A 22,162-nucleotide genomic window follows, 5' to 3' on the forward strand; every position below is an offset into this window, starting at 1 on the left:
TCTTCTTATTTTAGTCCAGTATTTTTTCACACCTGGGCATGTCCATGCTGTTAAAAAAAAAGGGAGGAGTATACACTGTGTGTGTATGTGTGTTATGTTTTGTTTTGTTGGTTTAAAAAATAAAAAAATATTAAAATAATAAAAAAAAAGATGTCACGTGAGAGTTTGGCTCAGTGACTGCGATCCTCTACTCCTGAGAGTGTGGTTGTTAAGCAATTTCACATGTCGTTAAGCAGATGAGTCCCTGATAGGAATGTGGGGTTGCCTGAAGTGGGCAGGAGAGGCATTTGTGAGTCCTGGCACAGGCCACGTTTGACTTAAGAAGGTCCTGGAGAAGCTTACATATGCTTTTGAGATATTTTGCTTGGAAACATGTATGGAACACGTGACTTGGAGAATGGCGCAAGGCTGCAAAGGCCTCCGTTGTGGGGATTAAGGCCTCATTTCTCAGTGGCTGAGGTGACAGTGGGCTGAAGTCCAGGTCTGGGTTCAGTGACCCCAGGCCTCCACTTAAGGCCCAGCCCCGGCATTACTGTCCATCAGGGCTGCTTTCCATGGTCTGGATGGGGCAGCTCAGGCTTCCAGGGGTGGCTGCAGCTGTGCATCCCACTTCAGCACCCCCCGAACACATGGCTGACCTGAGCCTGGTCTCCCGCATCTCCCCTACCCCCCAGACACGCCCACGTCCCTTGCCTGGGCCTTCCTCCTACCTAAAGTTTTAGGGCTTCTTTTTCACCTCGTCATAGGACGAGAATCAAGGAGGAAAAGATAGAGTCATTGAACAGCAGGAGAGTTTGCCTCCGAGGGATGTGGGGTGATGGAATCAATGGTGGTTTTGTCTGGGGTGTAATGTGGACCTCTCCCCTGGTCAGAGGGTGGACTGGAAGACCTTCATGGTCCCTTCCAAGGCTAAGATTTTGTGATTCTCTACCATTCTCAAAAGGAAACATTATTCTCCTCTTCTTTCATTTTCCACCAGCAGGAAAACAACTCTGACCAAAGATTCACCTGCAAGTCAACTTTCAAGAGCTAGTAGAAACTCAGCGCAAGGCAGCAGCTGCCAGAACTCATGGAGGGCGGGAAGCTCTTGGATCCCCCATCAGACACAAGCAGCACTCTGAAAAACCACAAGAGTACCCACGAATGCTCCGAGTGTGGGAAATCCTTTGCTCGCCGGTCTCTCCTTTTGACCCACTGGAAGGTCCATGTGGGAAGCGGATCCAGTCAAGGTTTGGAAGGTGAGAAATCCTTTTTTGGAAAAGGTGCCAAAGATCTCAGAAGCCCCCCCAGATTAAAACCCCATAAATGTGAGGAATGTGATTTATGCTTTGGTCAAAAGTCAAACCTTCTTAGACATCAGAAAATCCACACTGGAGAGAAACCGTATCAATGTCTGGAATGTGGGAAATTTTTCAGTGAAAAAGCCACCCTCAGAAACCACGAGAGGGTTCACACAAGGGAGAAGCCTTACAAGTGCTGGGAATGTGGGAAGAACTTTTCTCAGAGGGCACATCTTTGGATTCATGAGAAGGTTCATGTAGGAATAAAATCTTACAAATGCTTTGAGTGTGGGAAATGTTTCACCTTGAGTTCATCTCTTTGGAGTCATGAGAAAACACACAGAGGGGAGAAAAACGAAAAGTGCCTGGAATGTGGGAAATGTTTCACCTTGAAATCAAACCTGGTGCGACATCAGAGTCTTCACACTGTAGTCAGACTCTATGAATGCCCAGAATGTGAGAGACGATTTGTAAATTCTGCTGAACTTGAGAGGCACCAGAAGAGGCACCAAGAGGAGAAACCTTATGAATGTCGGGAGTGTGGGAAAAGTTTTTTTGCACAAAGTGAGGTTCAGGTTCATGAGAGAATCCACACAGGGGAGAAGCCGTACAAATGTGGGGAATGTGGGAAATGCTTTACCCAGAAACAGCACCTTGGAAGGCATCTGAGGGTTCACACAGGAGAGAAGCCATACGAGTGCCCAGAGTGTGGAAAATCTTTTGCTTATAAGGATGTACTTTGGAGACATCAGAAAATCCACACAGGGGAGAAGCCCTATCAATGCAACGAGTGTGGAAGTTTTTATCGTACCACATCAACCCTCTGGAGTCATATGAAAATTCACACAGGCGAAAAAAACTACAAATGTTTAGACTGTGGGAGAGCATTTGCTAAACCATATAACCTTAGATGTCACAGCCAAATCCACATAGGAGAGAAGCCCCATAAATGCTCCGAGTGCGATACATGTTTTACTAAAAAAAGGACTCTCTTGAAGCATTATCGAAACCACACTGGAGAAAAAACATAAAATGTCTGGAAAGTGGAAGATATTTTGCCCAACCTTCAGCATTTCGCAGGCACAACAGAAATTACACAGGGGAGTGGCCTCACAAGTGTGCAGAGTGTGAGAAACTTTTTTCATTGTAAATCACAGCTAAAAATGCATCAAAAAGTCCATAGCAGACTCTAGTTTAATGAAGAGAAGGACGAGGGGTGACATGATAGTCGTGTTCCAATATCTCAGGTGTTGCCACAAAGAAGAGGGAGTCAAGCTCTTCTCCAAGGCACCTGAAGGCAGGACGAGAAGCAACGGATGGAAACTGATCAAGGAGAGAAGAAACCTAGAACTAAGGAGAAACTTCCTGACAGTTAGAACAATTAACCAGTGGAACCTGCTTCCAGAAGTGGTGAATGCTCCAACACTGGAAGTTTTTAAGAAGAGACTGGATAGCCATTTGTCCGAAATGGTATAGGGTTTCCTGCCTGAGCAGAGGGTTGGACTAGATGACCTCCAAGGTCCCTTCCAATATTATTATTATTGTTATTATTATTATTAATCATCTCAAGATGTTCAGACTGGATCTGGCATTTTTGTCTACCTATCAAGTCCTTACCAAGGACCTGGGATAGGGTTTGGACTAGACGACCTCCAAGGTCCTGTCAGAACCGTCCGGCTTCAGTGCTTCACAAAACAGCCAGTAGCCGGTACGCTAGACGAATAGCAGTTTAATTCACTCTATTCAAAATAAAGTCAGCACTGGGAGACGCTGGCTCCCAGTGCCTTACATAGGCTTCGCAACAGCCCCACCCACGTTGCCTTTCCAGCCCCACCCCCTTATTAACCACGCCCTTAGCATCTCCACCCCTCAAACCAGCATGCAGCCCCACCCCGCAGACCAGCATTTACATTCCCTGCACTTTTCGCCTTTTCCACCCTGCCCCATGTCCAGAATGCTGCAAGCCTGTGATGCTACTTGCAGGATCAGTCATGGCCTCAGCCGGCTGCTTTACTTGCAGGAGCAGTCAAGCCGGCTGCTTTACTCCCAGGAGCGGCAAGGCCTCAGCCGGCTGCTCCCCCAGCTTGTTCTCTTGCTGGGCTTGCCTCTCACAACTGCCCGCCGGCCTCCCTGCCTCCTAATATGTCGGCCCTGCGAAGCGCCTGCAGTTGACGTCAGAGGAAGGCGCAGGCCATGGAGGCAACGGCGACAGCTTCCCGAGGGGCCGGCGACGCTGCGGCTTGCTCCCAAGCACCGGCCTGGACGTCTGGAAGCCGGGTCGCTTCCCAGCGTCGTTCTGAGAGCCTGGAAGCCAGGGTAAGGTGGATGGGTTGAACGGTGGCCTGTCCGCCAGTCTGGACGGCCGCGCAGGGCTCGACAGGTCCCTTCCAATATTATTATTATTGTTGTTATGATTATTATTATATTTACATCCCTTGGCCTTTATAAGATGCACAAGTGATTGCAGCCCCTTCCCTCCAATATTTTATCCTCACGGTCACAAAAAGCACAATTAAGGCTAAGCGATCGTGATGGCCAAAATGAAGCAGCTACACTCTACATTATGAATATCTCTTTAAGATAAACAACTCATTTTTGGCCCCCACATGTCCCTGCAGTGTTTGGATTAAAGTACAAGAAGTCCTCAGCTCATGTCCATTTGTTCAGCCACCGTTCGGAATCCGGATGGTGCTAAAAAAAAATGGACGTATGGCTGATCCCAGAAGTTGCAGGCATTACAGCCCCACTTGCGCTACGTGCCTGGTTTGCAATTACTACATTACAAAGTGCAACACTGAGGTGTGATCACCGTTTGTGACCTTCCTTGCTGACCCCCCACAGGCAGAGTCAGTGGGAAAAAGAGCTTATTGTTTTTACAGAACTGTAAGAAGCCATGCTAGCCTGTGAAGAAATACATGGTATGTTTTAATCTCATGAGCCTAGACATTCCCAATTCTAGCAACCGTTGTTTATATGTTTTAGCCTCCAGTCCTCTGATTATCTTTGCTGCTCTTCTCTGTACTCTTTCTAGAGTCTCAACATCTGTTTTACATCATGGTGACCAAAACTGGATGCAGTATTCCAAATGTGTATGTATGTATGTAATATATACATCTGTATCTGCAGGGCAGTGGCAATTCACACCTCTTTTTGTAGAAGGTTCCAGAAGTGGGAGGTCCCCGCCATGAAAAAGGAGCTGCTTTCCAGGTGAAGCAGCAGTTCCCAAACAATTCGTCAGAAAGCCAAGGGATGTGATTCTGTCAGAGGTTTTCAACTTTGGCAACTTTCAGATGCGTGGACTTCAATTCCCAGCATGCTCCCTGGGGAATTCTGGGGATTTTAGTCCACACATCTTAAAAGTTACCAAGATTATAAAAAAACACCGGTTTCTATGAAGAGACCCCCTTGCCCCACCTCCCCCACCCAATTCTTTCCAACTGAGTGTGGCCTGTTATGCCCCAGAAGGACCTTTCCCAATCTGGTGATATGCAGATGTGGGAGTCAAAGTCCCAAACATCTGGAGGACAGCAGTTGGGGCAAGGTGGCCAGAGAGGGTCTCCTGGCTCTCATTGGACTGACCTGCTTTGCCTTCCGGTTCTTCCTTAAACCCGGGTGCTGCTCTAAATGCTCCTAATTGTTTTTGTATCTCAGAAAGAGAAATATTTTGGACTGCAGAGTAAATAAAATTACATTCTACACACAGCAGCTTAACGTTGTGTTTCTTAGATTGTGGGTCCAGTGATGGTCTTGCCACAAGGAGTCTTGCTAGCATTCACTAAATGGAATCCTCCAGAGGTGAGTTAGGCTGGGTTTCTACTCTGCAGCCCCCAGACAGGTGAGCTGCTCTGAAGGCATCTAAAGGTTACATTTGATAATGGGGGGGGCTTCTGAAGAGTTCAGATATGCTTAATATATATTCAAAAGTTCAAATGTACTTCAGGGGCCAAAATCCGAATTAAGTGTCATGGGGGGGACTAGGGAAGAAGGGGTCTCCTCAGGGCCCTACAAACTGTTTCTAAGCCTGTGTAAAAATTGGGTGCCCCCCCCCCCGAGTTAGAGGAAGTCCAGCAGTCTTTGTCTTTGAGAGGCAAGCAGTGACCTCTGTCCGATTCTGGGAAGAAGGGAGGCAAAGGCGAGTGGGGGCCCTGGGGGAATCTGCTCCCCCCCCCCGTCCACGGGTCCTCTGGGGGACTCTGGGGCAGCTGCAGGAGACCCCTCCTCCAAGGGCATCGGTTCCTGTTGCCCCCGGCTCTTTCCCACTTCCTCCCTCCAGGGATTCGCTGGGGCGCCCCCTCCGTCTGTTCCCACCTCGACACCTGCGCAGCTGCACTTCCAGGATCTTCGGGATGCAGAAGGGATCCGCTCGGGACTCCTTCCCGTTCCTCCCCCAGGCGCTCCCCCAACCTCGGCTGCACGGAGGACCCTGCCCCGCTTCTCTTTCCCTCCCGTCTCGGCCGCGGAGGGGACCCCGGATGGTCTGGAGCCGCCCCCTCCCTCCCCCCTCCCCTGGGAGCAGCTCTTTCCCGGGTTCGCGTCCCCTCCCCGCCCTCTTCTCCAGCCTGCAGGAAGCGCCGCAATCCTCGCCATTCCCTCCGTGACTCTTTCGCGGCCATCGCGGCGCTTCAGGTTACGCCCAGATGCTGCATTAGGAAGCAGCTCAGTCCGGGCACAGCAGGGCACTGTTCGCATGGGCAGAGGAACCCTGGACGCGGACGCCCAGCGGAGGAACAGAAGCCCTAGCTGGGAAGCAGGAAGGAGAGGGAGAGGGGGGAGAAGAGGAGGCCAATGGGCGGGGCTGCAAAGCGGAGGCGGAGCCGAAGAGGAGAGCAGAAGCCCCGCCCCCGCCTCGACCCGCCCACTCGCTGGATCTCGGCTTCGCTCCTTGTTCGCCCTGGCAGGATCGGCGCTGGATCCCTCGGGAGAGGCTTCTGGATCCCGCTCGGGGCAGGTCTGGCTGCTCTCCCTCCGGCCTTTGGGGCGCCCCTCCCGCCAGGAGAGCTTTCCCCCCCCCGCCAGGAGAAAGGTAGCTGCGGATCCGCCTCTCCGGCTTCCCGGGTTTTCCTTGGGGAGATTCGGCTCTGGCGTCGCCTGCAGGGAGTGGATCCCTTCCTTCCCTCCAGGGGGGCACAGGGGGGACCCCGGGCTGGATCTGCCCCCTCCTCGCCCGGCCCAGGATCCCCGTGGGGCTCCGGGTGGATCCGGGAAGGGGCTTTGGGTAACTTCTCTACCAGGTGCTCGGACTACTGGATTCACTTTCCGGGTGACAAACCGCAACAGAGTTTGGTGTGTGGAAAGTCTGTTCCTTGAAATGAGAGAATTGTTGCCATACATTCGTGAGTCCCCACAGAGAGGAGTCCTAAAAATCTTAACGTTTTATCCTGAAATCTTTTTTTAAAAAAACACAAAGCAGTTCCTAATTGTGGTGAAGAGAGAAAAAAGTTCCCTGGCTGGGTGTTACTTAAAATATAAATGTTATTAAAAATATCCTTCAGATGCCACTTAAGCCTCAGGGTCTCTTTTGCCCCCTTATCCACCCTGCCTCCTCTCCTATTCACAGTGGAAGAGACCCGGATCGCCCCCTCTTAAATGGGGCAGAAAATTCTCTTTTAGAATTGTAAAGTAAAACTTTTAAGGTTTCACGGATGTTTTGTTTCTGTGGGAACTGTATGAAAGCCCATAAGCTTCTGGGGTGTGGGGTTTTGTTTTTTTTAAAAAAAAAAAGTTTCAATCCATTGTGCAGCCTTAATAAAAGCATCTCCACTATCCTGCAGCATGTTGTTAATTTCTCCAGAGTGCATTTTGCATTGTTCACCAGTGGTGAACAATGACTTCCTGGGCTGAAAGGGAATCATAGTTTAAGGTCCCCCCTCTGACTCCGGGGCAGTGAAGCCCCAAAGCATCATGGCAGCTCCCAGCCTNACCCACTCCCCCCCCCCCAGGGAAGTCGAGACTGAAATATTTTGCAGCTATACTTGCTTTGTAAGGGAAATGGGATGAAATGCTTTCATGAGACTGGAACAAGAAGGAATTCCAGAAGGAAGGTGAAATTCTGGCTGAGTTATGAGGAGAAGAGCGGAAAGCAAAGTTGATGGGATCCATAGGCTGGGAAAGACAGATGGGGAGGATGGAGGGGGCGGGTAAAGGCATTTTGGGACTCGGCTTCTGCAACACACACACACACACACACACACACGGCCACGGAGGCTCCCCCGGGGAAGGGACCCTGGGTCAGCCCCTCCCTCTCCGTCCTCAGTCGGGCTCCGCAAAGACCCAGCCGGAGAGGAGCCCTCCTCGAAGGGACGGACGGGGGGTTCCTGTCGCTCCTGCCTCCCCCCCAAAAAGCCATCGCGGAGCTTCAGTTTCCACACAGATGCTGGAGCAGGAGGCAGCCCCGCCCGGGCACAGCAGGGCACTCTTCACATGGGCAGAGGAACCCCGGAGGCGGATGCCCAGCGGAGAAACAGGGAGACCCGGCTGGGAAGGCGGAAATGGGAAGGGAAGGAAGGAGGAGCTGAGGCTGCTAAGGGGCGGGGCTGTAAGGCGGGGGCGGAGCCCAGGAGGAAAGCAGAAGCCCCGCCCCCTCTCTACTTTCCCACTTGCTGGACCTCCGCTTCCCTCTGCTTGTCCCTCTTCGCCCTGGGAGGATCGGCGCAGGATCCCTCGGGAGAGACTTCTGGATCCCGCTCCGGGCAGGTCTGGCTGCTCCCCCTCCGGCCTTTGGGGCGCCCCTCCCGCCAGGAGAGCTTCCCCCCCCCCCCGCCAGGAGAAAGGTAGCTGCGGATCCGCCTCTCCGGCTTCCCGGGTTTTCCTTGGGGAGATTCGGCTCTGGCGTCGCCTGCAGGGAGCGGATCCCTCCCTTCCCTCCAGGGGGGCAAAGGGGGGTCCCTCCCTCCCCGGGCTGGATCTGCCCCCTCCTCGCCCGGCCAGGGCTCCCCGTGGGGCTCCGGGTGGATCCGGGAAGGAGCTCTGGGGATTTTGCTTTCAGAAGGTCTCTCTGTGGTCCGTCAGAGGACGAGGTCTCCGAGCATGCATATCCCGCGCGTGCAGTTGCAGAAAATGGAGTAAACGGAGTTTGTAAATGGGGTATTATTGAAAGAAAAAATCTCCAACAAGGTCCAGTCCTAGCGAGGAATAAATAAACATGGAGACTGCTTCAGAAAGAAGGTTGTAGTTTATGGAAGAGGAGAGCCGGACAGAAAGATGGCTCTAGGAAAAACTGACTACATGTAGTAAAGAGTGGTGGGTTTTTATGACTTGTCGAGCTTTTGTTTGGAGTTGTTCCTGTGGTATGAACTTTGAGCTGAGTCTGAGTTTGCCTTTCTGGTATTCTGATGGTGGTGGGTTAATCCTGTTATGTCCCAAAGGTCATATCCTGCTTCCCTGTGGCTGATGACTGTTGGATTTTTTTGGTGTGAGGGATTGTTGATTCTAGGGATCTTTATCTTTCTAATCCCAGCTTCCTGGTTCCAATCTTTCTGACAAGATTATCACATTTCTGCAGACATGGTTTCTGTTTGGGGCAGAGTGACTGGGGAGGGGGGGTGGTTTCTGCCTTTAAGATCCTTTGGGGAAATATAATATTCTGCCTTTTTAATATTCCCAAACTCTTTCTTTCTCTGGATTCTTCCCACAGTATTAACACCGAGTGACCTCATTGCGATGGGGTGGGGAGTCTTTGGGGGAAAAGAAAACATTTAAATAACTGAATGCAGTTCATGTTTTCTTAAACCCCAAGAGTTCCTCTTTCTTTGAGCTCAATGTAAAAAGCTAAAAATAAAGTCCTTTGTTTTGATGGTAATGTTTACTTTGCTTCCGCTTTAAAAAGCTGGGCACTTTAAAAAGCTGGGCAGAATTTCTAAACTTTATCTTTTCCTTGTTTTGCCTAGAAGAGGCTGTGGTGCGGCAGCCCCTTGGTGGATATTTTACCATGCACCAAGGAAGTTTTGAGGCTAGTCTTGTGAGCAGGTAATAAAACAAGCTGATGGCCAAAAGGCTGCTTTTCCTAATTGTAAATATTTTTCGAAACACCTACCTGGAATTTTTGTGGCTCTTGCAGCCTCCATAAAGAGCAGGAAAGAGCAGCCCTTTCCACACACATGCTCTGCCCCATCTGATCTCTCTCATATTCCATTGAGTTTTCCTACTCAAAACTGCATTGGTCCCTGTTGGACTTCATCTTGCTGGTTTCTTCCATTTTGGTTCATCAAGATCTTCTTGAATCACGATTCTGTCTCCATTATTTGATATCCTCAACAAATAATTCCATATTCTCCTCCCTTTTCCAAGTCATTTACAGATTATGTTCAGTATCACTGTTAGCATCTGAGCCTTTCTCATTTCTCTTTGCAGGAGACCAGTGAGGATGTGGCCGTGAGCTCCACAGAGGAGAAGGGGCATTCTTGGATCGGGATCCACCAACTTTTGGCCGGGACTCCATTCTAGAGAATTTGGAAATCATGGCCCAGTTGGAGAAGCAGCTTCTTGCACAAAGGGCGAATGGATTAAGGAGAAATCAAACCAGTCAGCAGTGAGGGTCGTTCCTAGCCTTGAGTCAGAAGAGTAACAAGTGTACCAGAAACCTCTTAGCTATAACTTTCAAGGTGAGTAAACAAATCTTGGTTAAATCTTGGTTTGGAGAATAAACATTATATTTTTTAAATCTTTATTTGACAAAACAGCAATGCAGAGAAATTGTGTTTCACTCCCAAGTTGCTGGATGAAGGCTTAATGTAGTTCCATTCAGGACTACGTGTTCTGTGTGGTTGGTCAGCCAGTTATGAATCCATCGGGTGGTAATGCTGTATATCCCACATTTTTCTATCTTATCAAGAAGTGTGCTGTGGTCTGCTTTGACACATGCCCTACTGAAATCCAAGTATATTATGTCGATGGAATTTAGCCGTTCCACTATTTAGTCACTTTTCCAAAGAATACAATAAGGTTTGTCTAGTAGCGTGATCTGCTTTTGACAAACCCATGTTGGCTTCTAGTAATAGCTTTGTTTGTTTCTAGACTTTTGCAGATTCCTTGTTTGATTATCTTTGCTGTGATTCTGTGCCAGCCTGTGATCCCAGTAGTTGAGTCTGGGGAATCAGAGGAAGAAGAGGAGGAGGGGCCAGGAGAGCCATCAGGGTTGGAGGGAGGCTCTGATGAGCTGCAGGACTTACAGATTGATGAGGAGGCTGGTCCTTCCACTCATGATCCAGCTGAGAGCCAGCTGTGCTGGGAAGCTGAGTCGGACTCGGAGGAAGCACATCTGGAAGACCTCAGAGACGCTCGTAGATGTAGGCGGTTCACACGAGTAGGACAGAGGGAGGCAATGGGGCGATTCCAGGGGAAGAGGAGAAAGCAGTGAGAAGCCACGCTTTGGGAGCTGTGTAACAAAAAGGGAATGTGTGGGCAGGGCTGGTTGCTGGAGGCAACCATTTGCAAAGAACTTCAGAGTCAAGAGATCATGGTCTGTTTATTTTGTCTCTGAGTTACTTCCTGTTTGACTCATGCTCCGTTGGAAAAGTGTTCTGTTGCTTTTGTTTTTCTGGGACAATTATCAGATCTGTAACTCAAATAAAAAGAGTGTATTTTCCAGTCTACTGTTAAAAGAGGGGTTGTCTTTGTGCAGTAACAAGGACGTACATAGGCTGGGACAGAACAATCTTTTCCAGGATCTTCCCAGGTATTGATGTCAGGCTGATTGCTTTATAATTTTCTGGATTCATTTTTTTCCTTTTTGTAGTATTTTATAAAATGTATAAAATGCGTCATGAAGTGAGGATTAAGACATCATGACGGGATGGAGCTCAGTAGTGCAACAATCGGAAAAAGCAAGAAAAGGGGATCAGAAATTGATTGCTTACCAGGGGTAGTCAACCTTGTCTCTTTTATGACTTGTGGACTTCAACTCCCAGAATTCCTGGGCCAGCATGACTGGCTCAGGAATTCCGGGAGTTGAAGTCCACGAGTCATAAAAGAGCCAAGGTTGACTACTCCTGGCTTACACTAACCCGAACACTCTTCCCTCCTCCCTTGCTTATGCGATGCCTTAATTTTGGGGATTCCCTATAGATACTCCTCATATTATGACCACAGGTTTGACTGCAATCTCAGTCTTTGAGAGAAGCGGTCATTAAGTGAGATGTCACATGACCGCTTTGCTCAATGACTGCAATCCTGCCCTCATGGTGATGGTTGTTAAGCGACTTCACAAGCAGACGAAGTCCCAGTTAAGGAATGTGGGGTTGCCTTAAGTAGGCAGGAGAGGCCCTGTGAGTCCTGGCACAGGAAATGTGGAAGTTGAGGGGGCCCTGAAGAAGGTTAGAGATGCTTTGGGACACGTTGCTTAGCAACAGTATGGAAATGCGGCTTGGAGAATGGCGCAAGGCTGCAAAGGCTTCCGATCTGGGGATTAAGGCCTCATTTCTCAATGGCAGCAGAGGCAGTGGGCTGAAGTCCAGGCCTGGGGTCAGTGTCCGTTGGATGACACTGCTGAAGGCCCCAGGCCTCCCGTTAAGGCCCAGTTTCAGCATTGTTGTCAATTAATGCTGCTTTGCATGGCTGGGCTGGGGCGCCTCAGGCTTCCAGGAGTGGCTGCAGCTTTGCATCCCACTTCAGCACCTACCCCCCAACTCATGGGTGGCCTGTGCCTGGTCTCCATGACCTCCTCCACCCCTGAGGCTCCCCTAACAACAGTTGCCTGAGCCTCCCTCCATTTAAGAACCCTCAAGATCACTCCATGATTGCAACCAGGAGTCTGGGATTATAGTTGTGGATCCAAGTGGTCATATGATTGCTGCTTCACTGAACGACTGAAATTCCAGTCCTAACTGGTCATAAATTGAGGACATCTCTCCTAGAGATGTAGGGGTCAGGTGTACTGAGCAGCCTTCATTGGGCTGGAAGACTTTCAAGGTCCCTTCCAAGGCCAAGATTTTGTGTTTCTCTACATGTCTCAAAAGGAGATATTACTCTTCGCTTCTTTCTCCTTCTAACAGGGGATAAAAGATTGTGAGCAAAGATTCACCTGCAAGCCAACTATCAACAGATAATAGAAAATCGGCACAAGGCAGCAGTCACCAAAAAGCATGGAGAGTGGGAAGCTCTTGGATCCCCCGCCAGACACAAGCAGCACTCTGAAAAACCACCAAGGAACCCACAAATGCTCCGAGTGTGGGAAAGCCTTTGCTCGCTGGTCCCTCCTTTTGACCCACTGGAAGGTCCATGTGGGGAGCCGATCCAGTCAAGGATTGGAGGGTGAGAAATCCTTTTTTGGAAAAGGTGCCAAAGATCTCAGAAGCTCCCCCAGATTAAAACCCCATAAATGTGAGGAATGTGATTTATGCTTTGGTCAAAAGTCAAACCTTCTTAGACATCAGAAAATCCACACTGGAGAGAAACCTTATCAATGTCTGGAATGTGGGAAATTTTTCCGTGAAAAAGCCTGTCTCAGAGACCACGAGAGAATTCACACAGGGGAGAAACCTTACAAATGTTGGCAATGTGGGAAGAGCTTTCCTCGGAAGGCAGATCTTTGGCACCATGAGAAGATTCATGCAGGAATAAAATCTTACAAATGTTTTGAATGTGGAAAATGTTTTACCGACAATGCATCTTTTCGGAAACATTTGAAAACACACAGAGGGGAGAAAAACAAAAAGTGCCCTGAATGTGGGAAATGTTTTGCCTTGAAATCACAACTGGTGCAACATCAGAGACGTCACATGGGAGAGAGACCCCATGAATGCCCAGAATGTGAGAAACGATTTGTGTATTCTTCTGAACTTCAGAGACACCAGAAGAGTCACAAAGAGGAGAAACCGTATAAATGTGGGGAGTGTGGGAAAAGTTTTATTACCCAAAAAGCATTTCAGGTTCATGAGAGAATCCACACGGGGGAGAAACCATTCAAATGTGGGGAGTGTGGGAAATGCTTTACCCAAAAACACCATCTTGCAACACACCAGAGGCTCCACACAGGAGAGAAGCCATACAAATGCCCAGAGTGTGGAAAATCTTTTGCTTATAAGGATGTACTTTGGAATCATCATAAAACCCACACAGGGGAGAAGCCCTATCAATGCAACGAATGTGGAAAATTTTATCGTACCACATCAACCCTTTGGAGTCATGTGAAAATTCACACAGGGGAGAAAAACTACAAATGTTTAGACTGTGGGAAAACATTTGCTCATTCATCTTCCCTTAGAACTCACAGCCGAATCCACACAGGAGAGAAGCCCCATAAATGCTCAGAGTGCAATAAATATTTTTCTCAAAAAAATAATCTTGTGAGACATCAGCGAACCCACACTGGAGAAAAAACCATATAACTCTCTGTAGTGTGTGAAATGTTTTGCCCAGTCTTCATCACTTTGCAAGCACACCAGAAATCACACAGGAGGGTGGCCTTACAAATGTGCAGAGAGTGAGAAACTTTTTAATTATAAATCAAAGCTAAAAATACATCAGGAAATCCATAGTAGAGATAAATCTCTTCTGTCATGAACAACGTGGGACAAAGTGACAGAAGGGAAACTCTACAATTGTTTGGTGTGGGGAAAATATTTTTCCGAGTCACAGTGTCTTAAATACAATTGGAGAGTACACACTAAAGGAAAAGGGCATTAAGTGTTGGGAGTGTGAGAAGGGTTTGGCTCACAAAGCAGCAACATTGGTAACTTACCAGAGACATTACACAAGAGAAAAGAGTTACAAGTGTTGGGGAGGGTAATTATGTTTTGCAGAGTGCTCCTAGTCCTCGGCGTATGGTGGAATTGGGAACAGATTTGTTGTTGTAGCTTTATACAGTCGTCCATCAAGGCACCCATATGATTGGTTATGATTTTACGACATTTTTGTGATCATTATGTCACTGCAGTCCTAGGTGCAAACTTCCACCCTCTCGTATTCCCAGTGGAAGAGGCCCAAGGGACCCGGGTCGCCAGCTCTTAAATGGGACAGGAAATCCTCTTTCAGGATTCTAAAATATAACTTTTAAGGTTTCGTGGATCTTTTGTTTCTCTGGGATCTGTATGGAACCATATGTTCCACTGGGAATACGAGAGGGTGGATAAGGGGGCAAAAAAGACCCTGAGGCTTAAGTGGCATCTGGAGGATATTTTCTCCCTCTAGAACCTTATTTTAATAACATCCAGGCGAAGGTACTTTTTTCACGCTTTACCACAAAATCATTCCTGTCCATCGTACAGCCTGAATAAAATCATTTATACTATCTTATAGCCTCTTGTTAATTTGTCCGGAGTGCACGTTTCCCACATTGTTTACCACAATGGTGAATAGTGTTAAGGGAAAGTTAGCTCACTTCCTGGGCGGAAAGGGAATCATAGTTTAAAGTCGCCTTCTGATTCTGGGGCAGCAAAGTCCCAAGGCATCATGGCAGCTCCCAGCCTCTTTGGACTTAGCAGACCCTCCTCGCCTCTCCTTCTCCGCCCCCAGGGAAGTTGTGACTGAAATATTTTGCAGTTATATTTGATTTGTAAGCGAAATGGGTAAAATGTTTTGTGCAGAGCTTTTTATGGAACTGAAACAAGAAGGAATTCCAGAAGGAAGATGAAATACTGGCTGAGTTATGAGTAGAAGAGGGGAAGGACGTGTTAACTGAAGAAACTTGGAAATTATGGTTTCTTAAATTTGACAGTGCCCATTCTTGCATTTAGGCAGAGGTGAAGGAGACCCCCTCCCAGACACCAAGGTGGGAGATCTATAGGTTAGGAAAGGCAATGGGGGCAGGTAAAAGGCGTTTTGGGACTCTTCTGCATCCTCCCCTCCATGGAGGCCTCCCCGGGGAAGAGACCCTAGGCCAGCCCCTCCCTCTCTATCCTCAGTCAGGATCCACGAACACCCAGCTGAAGAAGACCCCTCCTCACACAGGATGGGGGTGTTCCTGTTGCTCCTGGTCTTTCCTATTTCTTCCCTCCATGGATTCAGTGGGGAGCTGCCTCCATCTGCTCTCTCTGAAGCAACTGCCCAGCTGCACTTCCAGGATCTTCAGGATCCAGAAGGGATCCGCTCAGGGCTTCTTCCTGACTCTTCCCCTGGTACCCCCCCCAACCTCGGCTGCAGGGAAGACTGCCCAGCTTCTCTTTCCACCCTGTCTCGGCCGCGGAGGGGGACCCCAGACTGTCTGGAGACCAAAAGCCCTACCTTCACCTCTAGCTTCACACTCGCCATGTCTCCATGAATATATAAAAAAATTATTTAAAATGGTTATCAGTGCATAGAATGTGGTCAACACGTACCTGGTAATTACAAACAAAAACACTTAGGAGAGAAACCTTGCACAGTGAGACAAATGTTTCTAGGAAATCAAAATTAATATGCACCCGAGAATTCAGACTGGAGAAAATGACCACTTGAAAACAAGTAAAATCATACATATATTTATTCTGCGGAAAATGTTTTTCACAATCAGAAAATCGTTCGAATCATTAATAAATATTTTTAGTGTATGAGAACATGACAGAAGAGAGGCGAACATATACCCCCCCCCAAGAAGCTTTTACTTTAGAAACAATAGCAACTCCAATTTATAAATGACACATAACAATTGTCAAGCTTCAGCTAGGCCAGGAGTAGGCAACCTTGGCTCTTTTATGGCTCGTAGACTTCAACTCCCAGAATTCCTGAGCCAGCCATGCTGAGGGGAAAGGGAGAGGTTTCCATGCTGAGCCATGCTGGCTCAGGAATTCTGGGAGTTGAAGTCCACGAATCATAAAAGAGCCAAGGTTGCCTACCCCTGAGCTACGCTCATGAGATTAAAACATATATCAAATTTAAATTTAATACAAGAAATAGTGGTCGCGGAAGCGATGGCCTATGAAGGCTCCTAGATTGGGCCTAAAAGGCAAAAGCAGAGCAAGAGGCTCCGTCCCTGGGTAGACCAGGTTGCTCTGGTAGACTGGTTCCACCGGAAAACACTTAATATTAAGACATGTATCATGTATTTCTTCACAGGCTAGCATGTCTTCTTACAGTTCTGTGAAAACAATAAGCTCTTTTTCCCACTGATTCTGCCTGTGGGAGGTCAGCAGGGAAGGTCACAAACAGTGATCACACCTCAGTGTGGCTCTTTGTAATGTAGTAATTGCAAACCAGGCATGTAGCACAAGTGGGGCTGTAATGCCTGCAACTTCTGGGATCAGCCATACGTCCATTTTTTTTAGCACCATCCGGATTCCAAACTGTTGCTGAACAAATGGACATGAGCTGAGGACTTCTTCTACTTTAATCCAAACACTGCAGGGACATGTGGGGCACAAAGATGAGTTGTTTATCTTGAAGAGATATTTATAATGTAGAGTGTAGCTGCTTCATCTTGGCCATCAGGATCGCTTAGCCTTAATTGTGCTTTTTGTGACTGTGAGGATAAAATATTAGACGGAAGGGGCTGCATCTCATAAAGGCCAATTTATTTAAATATATAATAATACTAATAATAATATTACCACCAAGAAGGCCCTGTGTGGTGGAAACAGCCATGAAAAAGGAGCTGCTTTCCAGGTGAAGCAGCAGTTCCCAAGCAATTCATCAGATTCTGATGAATTCTGTCTGATTCTGATTCTGTCAGAGGTTTTCAACTTTGGCAACTTTAAGATGCGTGGACTTCAATTCCCAGCATGCTCCTGGGGAATTCTGGGGATTTTAGTCCACACATCTTAAAAGTTACCAGGATTAAAAAAAACCAGGATTAAAAAAACCCTCTCTATCAAGAGACCCCCCTTGCCCCACCTCCCCCACCCAATTCTTTCCAACTGAATGTGGCTGGTTATGCCCCAGAAGGGCCTTTCCCAATCTGGTGTTCTGCAGATGTTGAGGGAGTCGAAGTCCCAAACATCTGGAGGATAGCAGCTGGGGCAAGGTGGCCGGAGGGGGTCTCCTGGCTCTCATTGGACTGAGCTGCTTAACTCCTGCTTTGCCTTCCGGTTCTTCCTTAAACCCGGGTGCTGCTCTAAATGCTTCTAATTGTTTTTGTATCCCAGAAAGAGAGATATTTTGCGCTGCAGAGTAAATAAAATTACATTCTACACACAGCAGCTTAACGTTGTGATTCTTGGGTTGTGGGTCCAGGGATGGTCTTGCCACAAGGAGGCTTGCTAGCATTCACTAAATGGAACCCTCCAGAGGTGAGTTAGGCTGGGTTTCTACTCTGCAGCCCCCAGACAGGTGAGCTGCTCTGAAGGCATCTAAAGGTTATATTTGATAATGGGGGGGGGGCTTCTGAAGAGTTCAGATATGCTTAATATATATTCAAAAGTTCAAATGTACTTCAGGGGCCAAAATCCAAATTAAGCATCATGGGGGGACTAGGGAAGAAGAAGGGGTCTCCTCAGCGCCCTACAAACCATTTATAAGCCTCTGTGTAAAAAAAAAGCCCCCGAGTTAGAGGAAGTTAGTGGCTCGAGTGTTTTTGTCTTAGGGTGGGCAAGCAGGAGCCTCTGTCCGGTTCTGGGCAGAAGGGAGGCAAAAGGCAAATGGGGCCAGAGGGGGGGCAGGTGGGAGCCCTGTGGGAATCTGCTCCCCCCCCCGTCCACGTGTCCTCTGGGGGACACTGGGCCAGCTGAAGAAGAGTCCTCCTCCAAGGGCACTGGTTCCTGTGGCCCTCGGCAATTTCCTATTTCCTCCCTCCAGGGCAGGGGTAGGCAACCTTGGCTCTTTTATGACTCGTGGACTTCAACTCCCAGAATTCCTGAGCCAGCTGTGCTGGCTCAGGAATTCTGGGAGTTGAAGTCCACGAGTCATAAAAGAGCCAAGGTTGCCTACTCCTGGCTCCAGCGATCCGCTGGGGCGCTCCCTCCGTCTGTTCCCACCTCGACACCTGCTCAGCTGCACTTGCAGGATCTTCGGGATCCAGAAGGGATCCGCTCGGGACTCCTTCCCGTTCCTCCCCCTTGCGCACCCCCAACCTCGGCTGCACGGAGGACCCTGCCCGGCTTCTCTTTCCCTCCCGTCTCAGCCGCGGAGGCGACCCTGGATGGTCTGGAACCGCCCTCGCCTCCCCCCCAATCTTGGAGCAGCTCTTCCCCGGGTTCGCGTCCCCTCCCCGCCCTCTTCTCCATCCTGCAGGAAGCGCCGCAATCCTCGCCATTCCCTCCGCGACTCTTTCGCGGCCATCGGGGAGCAGCGCACTCCTCACATGGGCAGAGGAACACCGGACGCGGACGCCCGGCGGAGGAACCGGGTAGGAAGCAGAGAAGGGGAGGGAGGGGGAGGAGAAGAGGCGTCCAAGGGGCGGGGCTGCAAAGCGGAGGCGGAGCCCGAGAGGAGAGCAGAAGCCCCGCCCACGCCTCGACCCTCCCACTCGCTGGATCTCCTCTTCCGACCGTGTGTCTCGCTTCGCCCTGGGAGGATCGGCGCTGGATCTCTCTGGAGAGGCTTCTGGATCCCGCTCGGGGCAGGTCTGGCTGCTCCCCCTCCGGCCTTTGGGGCGCCCCTCCCGCCAGGAGAGCTTTCCCCCCCCCGCCAGGAGAAAGGTAGCTGCGGATCCGCCTCTCCGGCTTGCCGGGTTTTCCTTGGGGGAGATTCGGCTCTGGCGTCGCCTGCAGGGAGTGGATCCCTCCCCTCCCTCCAGGGGGGCAAAGGGGATCCCTCCCTCCCGGGCTGGATCTGCCCCCTCCTCGCCCGGCCGAGGCTCCCCGTGGGGCTCCGGGTGGATCCTGGAAGGAGCTTTTGGGGAAGTTGCTCCAGAAGGTCTCTGTGTGGTCGGTCAGAGAAAGAAGTAATAATAATAATAATAATGATAATGATAAAGTTGGAAGGGACCTTGGAGGTCATCTAGTCCAACCCCCTGCTCAGGCAGGAAACTCTATACCATTTCGGACAAATGGCTGTCCAGTCTCTTCTTAAAAACTTCCAGTGTTGGAGCATTCACCGCTTCTGGAGGCAGGTTGTTCCACTGGTTAATTGTTCTAACCTGAGCATGTGTTTGGAAAGTGGCTCAGGATCCCAAAACAAACAAACTCACTTGGAATTCCAGCAACCAGGTTTTATTCAAAATAAAGCCTTTGCAAAGGCTTGGTTGATTGAAACACAGACAGGAGTTCAGCCACACCTTTAAAGAGTTGTTTGACAGATTTTTATATCCTGCCTCCGACACAGATTCCCCCCTCTCCTATCGCACTCAACGCTCCTTCCCTAATCATCCGATAAACTATCTGGATCGCCTAAAACCACTTTCCCTCCCATGTTCCAGGAACCCCCTTTTCCATATCCTATCTTTCACCAATTTTCTGTTAGCCCAGTAGTTATTTCGATATTTCCTCTGCTTGCAATTTCAGTTAGCTGGCGACTTCTGCTTTTCACATTTGTACATGATTTACTTGTCTGACTTTATGACTATCAGGTGGCTTCTTCTATCAACCTTTAGATTCATTAGAAATTTCTGATTAATAATCTACTCCTTTCACATGCCTATCCCTCAATTGCGATTGAAAAAATGGAGTAAGCAGAGCTTTAAAACATTTATTGAGATTATTAATGTGGTATTAACGCAACTGATCTCATTGCAATGGGGAGGGGAGGGTTTGGGGGAAAGAAAACAAGTTTAAATTAACTGAATTCAGCTCCCTTGTCTTAGTCCACTTGAGATCCTCTTTTTTGTGCTCAGCTTAAAAGGCCAGCAAGGAAACCCCCCCCTTTTTTATGCGAATGTTTACCTTGCTCCTGCTTTAAAAAACTGTGTGGAATCCCTAAAAAGCATTTCCCCCTTTTTTTTTTTGCCCCGAGGAGGCTGGGATGAGGCAGCCCCTTCTTGGTGGATGTTTTACAAAGCGTACAAAGTTTTAAGGACGTTTTGAGGCTGGTCTTGTAAAGCAGGTATTAGAACAAGCTGATAGCTAGAAGGCTGCCTTACATCATTTTAAGTATTTTTCAAAATGCCTATCCGAGGCAGCTCCAGGGACCTGGAATCTTTGTGGCCTTGCAGCCTCCAAAAAGCATAAGAAAGAGCAGTCCTTTCCACACATGCTCTGCCCCACCTGATCTCTCTCATCTTCCACTGAGTTTTTCCTATTCAAAACTCTACATTTGTCCCTGTTGGACTTCATTTTGCTGGTTTCTTCCATTTTGGTTCATTAAGATCTTCTTGAATCACAATTCTGTTTCCATTATTTTGTACTGTGAAGAAATAATCCTATTTTCTCCTCCCTCTTCCAGGTCATTTATAACTTATGTTCAGCATTGCTGTGGCCATGAGCTCCGCAGAGGAGAAGGAGCATTCTTGGATTGGGACCCGCCAACTCCATTCTAGAGAATTTGGAAATCAAGGCCTAGTTGGAGAAGCAGCTTCCTGCACAAAGGACCAATCGGTCAGACTCGATCAGACCGGTCAGTGGTGAGGATCATATCTGGCCTTGATTCAGAGCGGTAACGAGTGACCCAGAGACCTCTTAGCTGCAACTTTAAAAGTGAGTAAACATATAATAATAATAATAATAAAGTTGGAAGGGACCTTGGAGGTCATCTAGTCCAACCCCCTGCTCTTTCATTTTCTATCTTTCATTTCACTTTGGGGAAGCTCTCTGTAGTTTTATTTTCTCTGATCAGCCAAAGTCCTTTTACGAGTGGCTGGGCTGTTGCGCCTGCAGAAGGATGAAATGCCAAATCTGAGCCGTTTCCTCTTCCTCCTTTCCTGTCTGATCTTCTGGGGTTGAGTCTCTTTTCCGGTGCTCTGACTGAAGTCCTCTTTCCAATACACAAATACACACACACACACAGTGTTTTGGTTGGACCTGATTGTGCTTAGACTCGAGAAAGAGTACAGAGAAGAGCAACAAAGATCATTAGGGGATTGGAGGCCAAAGCATATAAGGAACGATTGCTGGAATTGGGTATGTCTAGTTTAATGAAGAGAAGGATGAGGGGGGACATGATAGCAGTGTTCCAGTATCTCAGGGGCTGCCCCAAAGAAGAAGGAGTCAAGCTATTCTCCAGAGCACCTGAAGGCAGGACAAGAAGCAACGGGTGGAAACTAATCAAGGAGAGAAGCAACCTAGAACTAAGGATAAACTTCCTGACAGTTAGAACAATTAACCAGTGGAACAACCTGCCTCCAGAAGCAGTGAATGCTCCAACACTGGAAGTTTTTAAGAAGAGACTGGACAGCCATTTGTCCGAAATGGTATAGGGTTTCCTGCCTGAGCAGGGGATTGGACTAGATGACCTCCAAGGTCCCTTCCAACTTTATTATTATTATTGTCGTTGTTTTTGTTGTTGTTGTAACAGACAATCAGCCTAGTGTGATCCAGGGATTCAGTTGGCCTCTCTCCCATCCGGGTAGGAAATATAAAGGAATGACCTCAGTTCAGACAGTCCTGTGTCTTGTGCCAATCCAAGGGTTGTGGAATAAGCCAGGTGTGGCCCCATAGGGAAACTTTTACCTGGGAAACCGGTGGCTGCTCCGTCCCCTTGCCTTCTTGCTAATGGCAGGTGTGGCACTTCCTGCTGAAGAAGCATAGGTTTGTCTCGGGCAGCAGAGGGGAGGCCATGGAGCCCCAGCCCAGGCCACGTTCAGTCTGAGGGGATCCTGAAGAAACTTAGAAATCCTTTGGGAAATGTTGTTGGGTTGTTTTTTGGTAAATTTTTATTGATTTTCTAATATTACATTTAAATATTTGAAAGCAAACGTGGCGGCTGGGTAAATAATTCTATTACACATAGATACCATTAGTACAGATCTCAAGCTGTTATAATCCCCATTCCCTCTCTTTCTCCCTTAATATCTACTGTCTCATATTTTAACTAATGCAATTATCAATTTTTAGTTAACCTATATCTTAGTTGTTTTAACTTTCTGTCTTTAGACAATCAATGACCGAATCAATTTTTCTCAATTTTGATTTTTCATTGGTATTTAAATTTAATGTTTAATAATT

General features: G+C 48.3%; 1 protein-coding gene across 1 annotated transcript; it reads left to right on the plus strand.

Moving 5' to 3' along the window:
* Positions 1–1,103: 1,103 nt before the first annotated feature.
* Positions 1,104–13,636, plus strand: LOC107298487 (zinc finger protein 260-like; the record flags this gene model as incomplete). The annotated part of the gene is made up of 4 exons (XM_029286537.1): positions 1,104–1,238; positions 1,417–2,277; positions 12,643–12,880; positions 12,935–13,636. Coding segments are annotated over 4 exons (1,903 nt in total), but the record flags the coding sequence as incomplete, so codon positions are not given.
* Between the last annotated feature and the right edge of the window lie 8,526 nt (positions 13,637–22,162).

The sequence above is a fragment of the Protobothrops mucrosquamatus genome, unplaced genomic scaffold, assembly GCF_001527695.2.
Source record: "Protobothrops mucrosquamatus isolate PMUCROS unplaced genomic scaffold, P.Mucros_1.0 scaffold4018, whole genome shotgun sequence".
NCBI lineage: Eukaryota > Metazoa > Chordata > Lepidosauria > Squamata > Viperidae > Protobothrops > Protobothrops mucrosquamatus.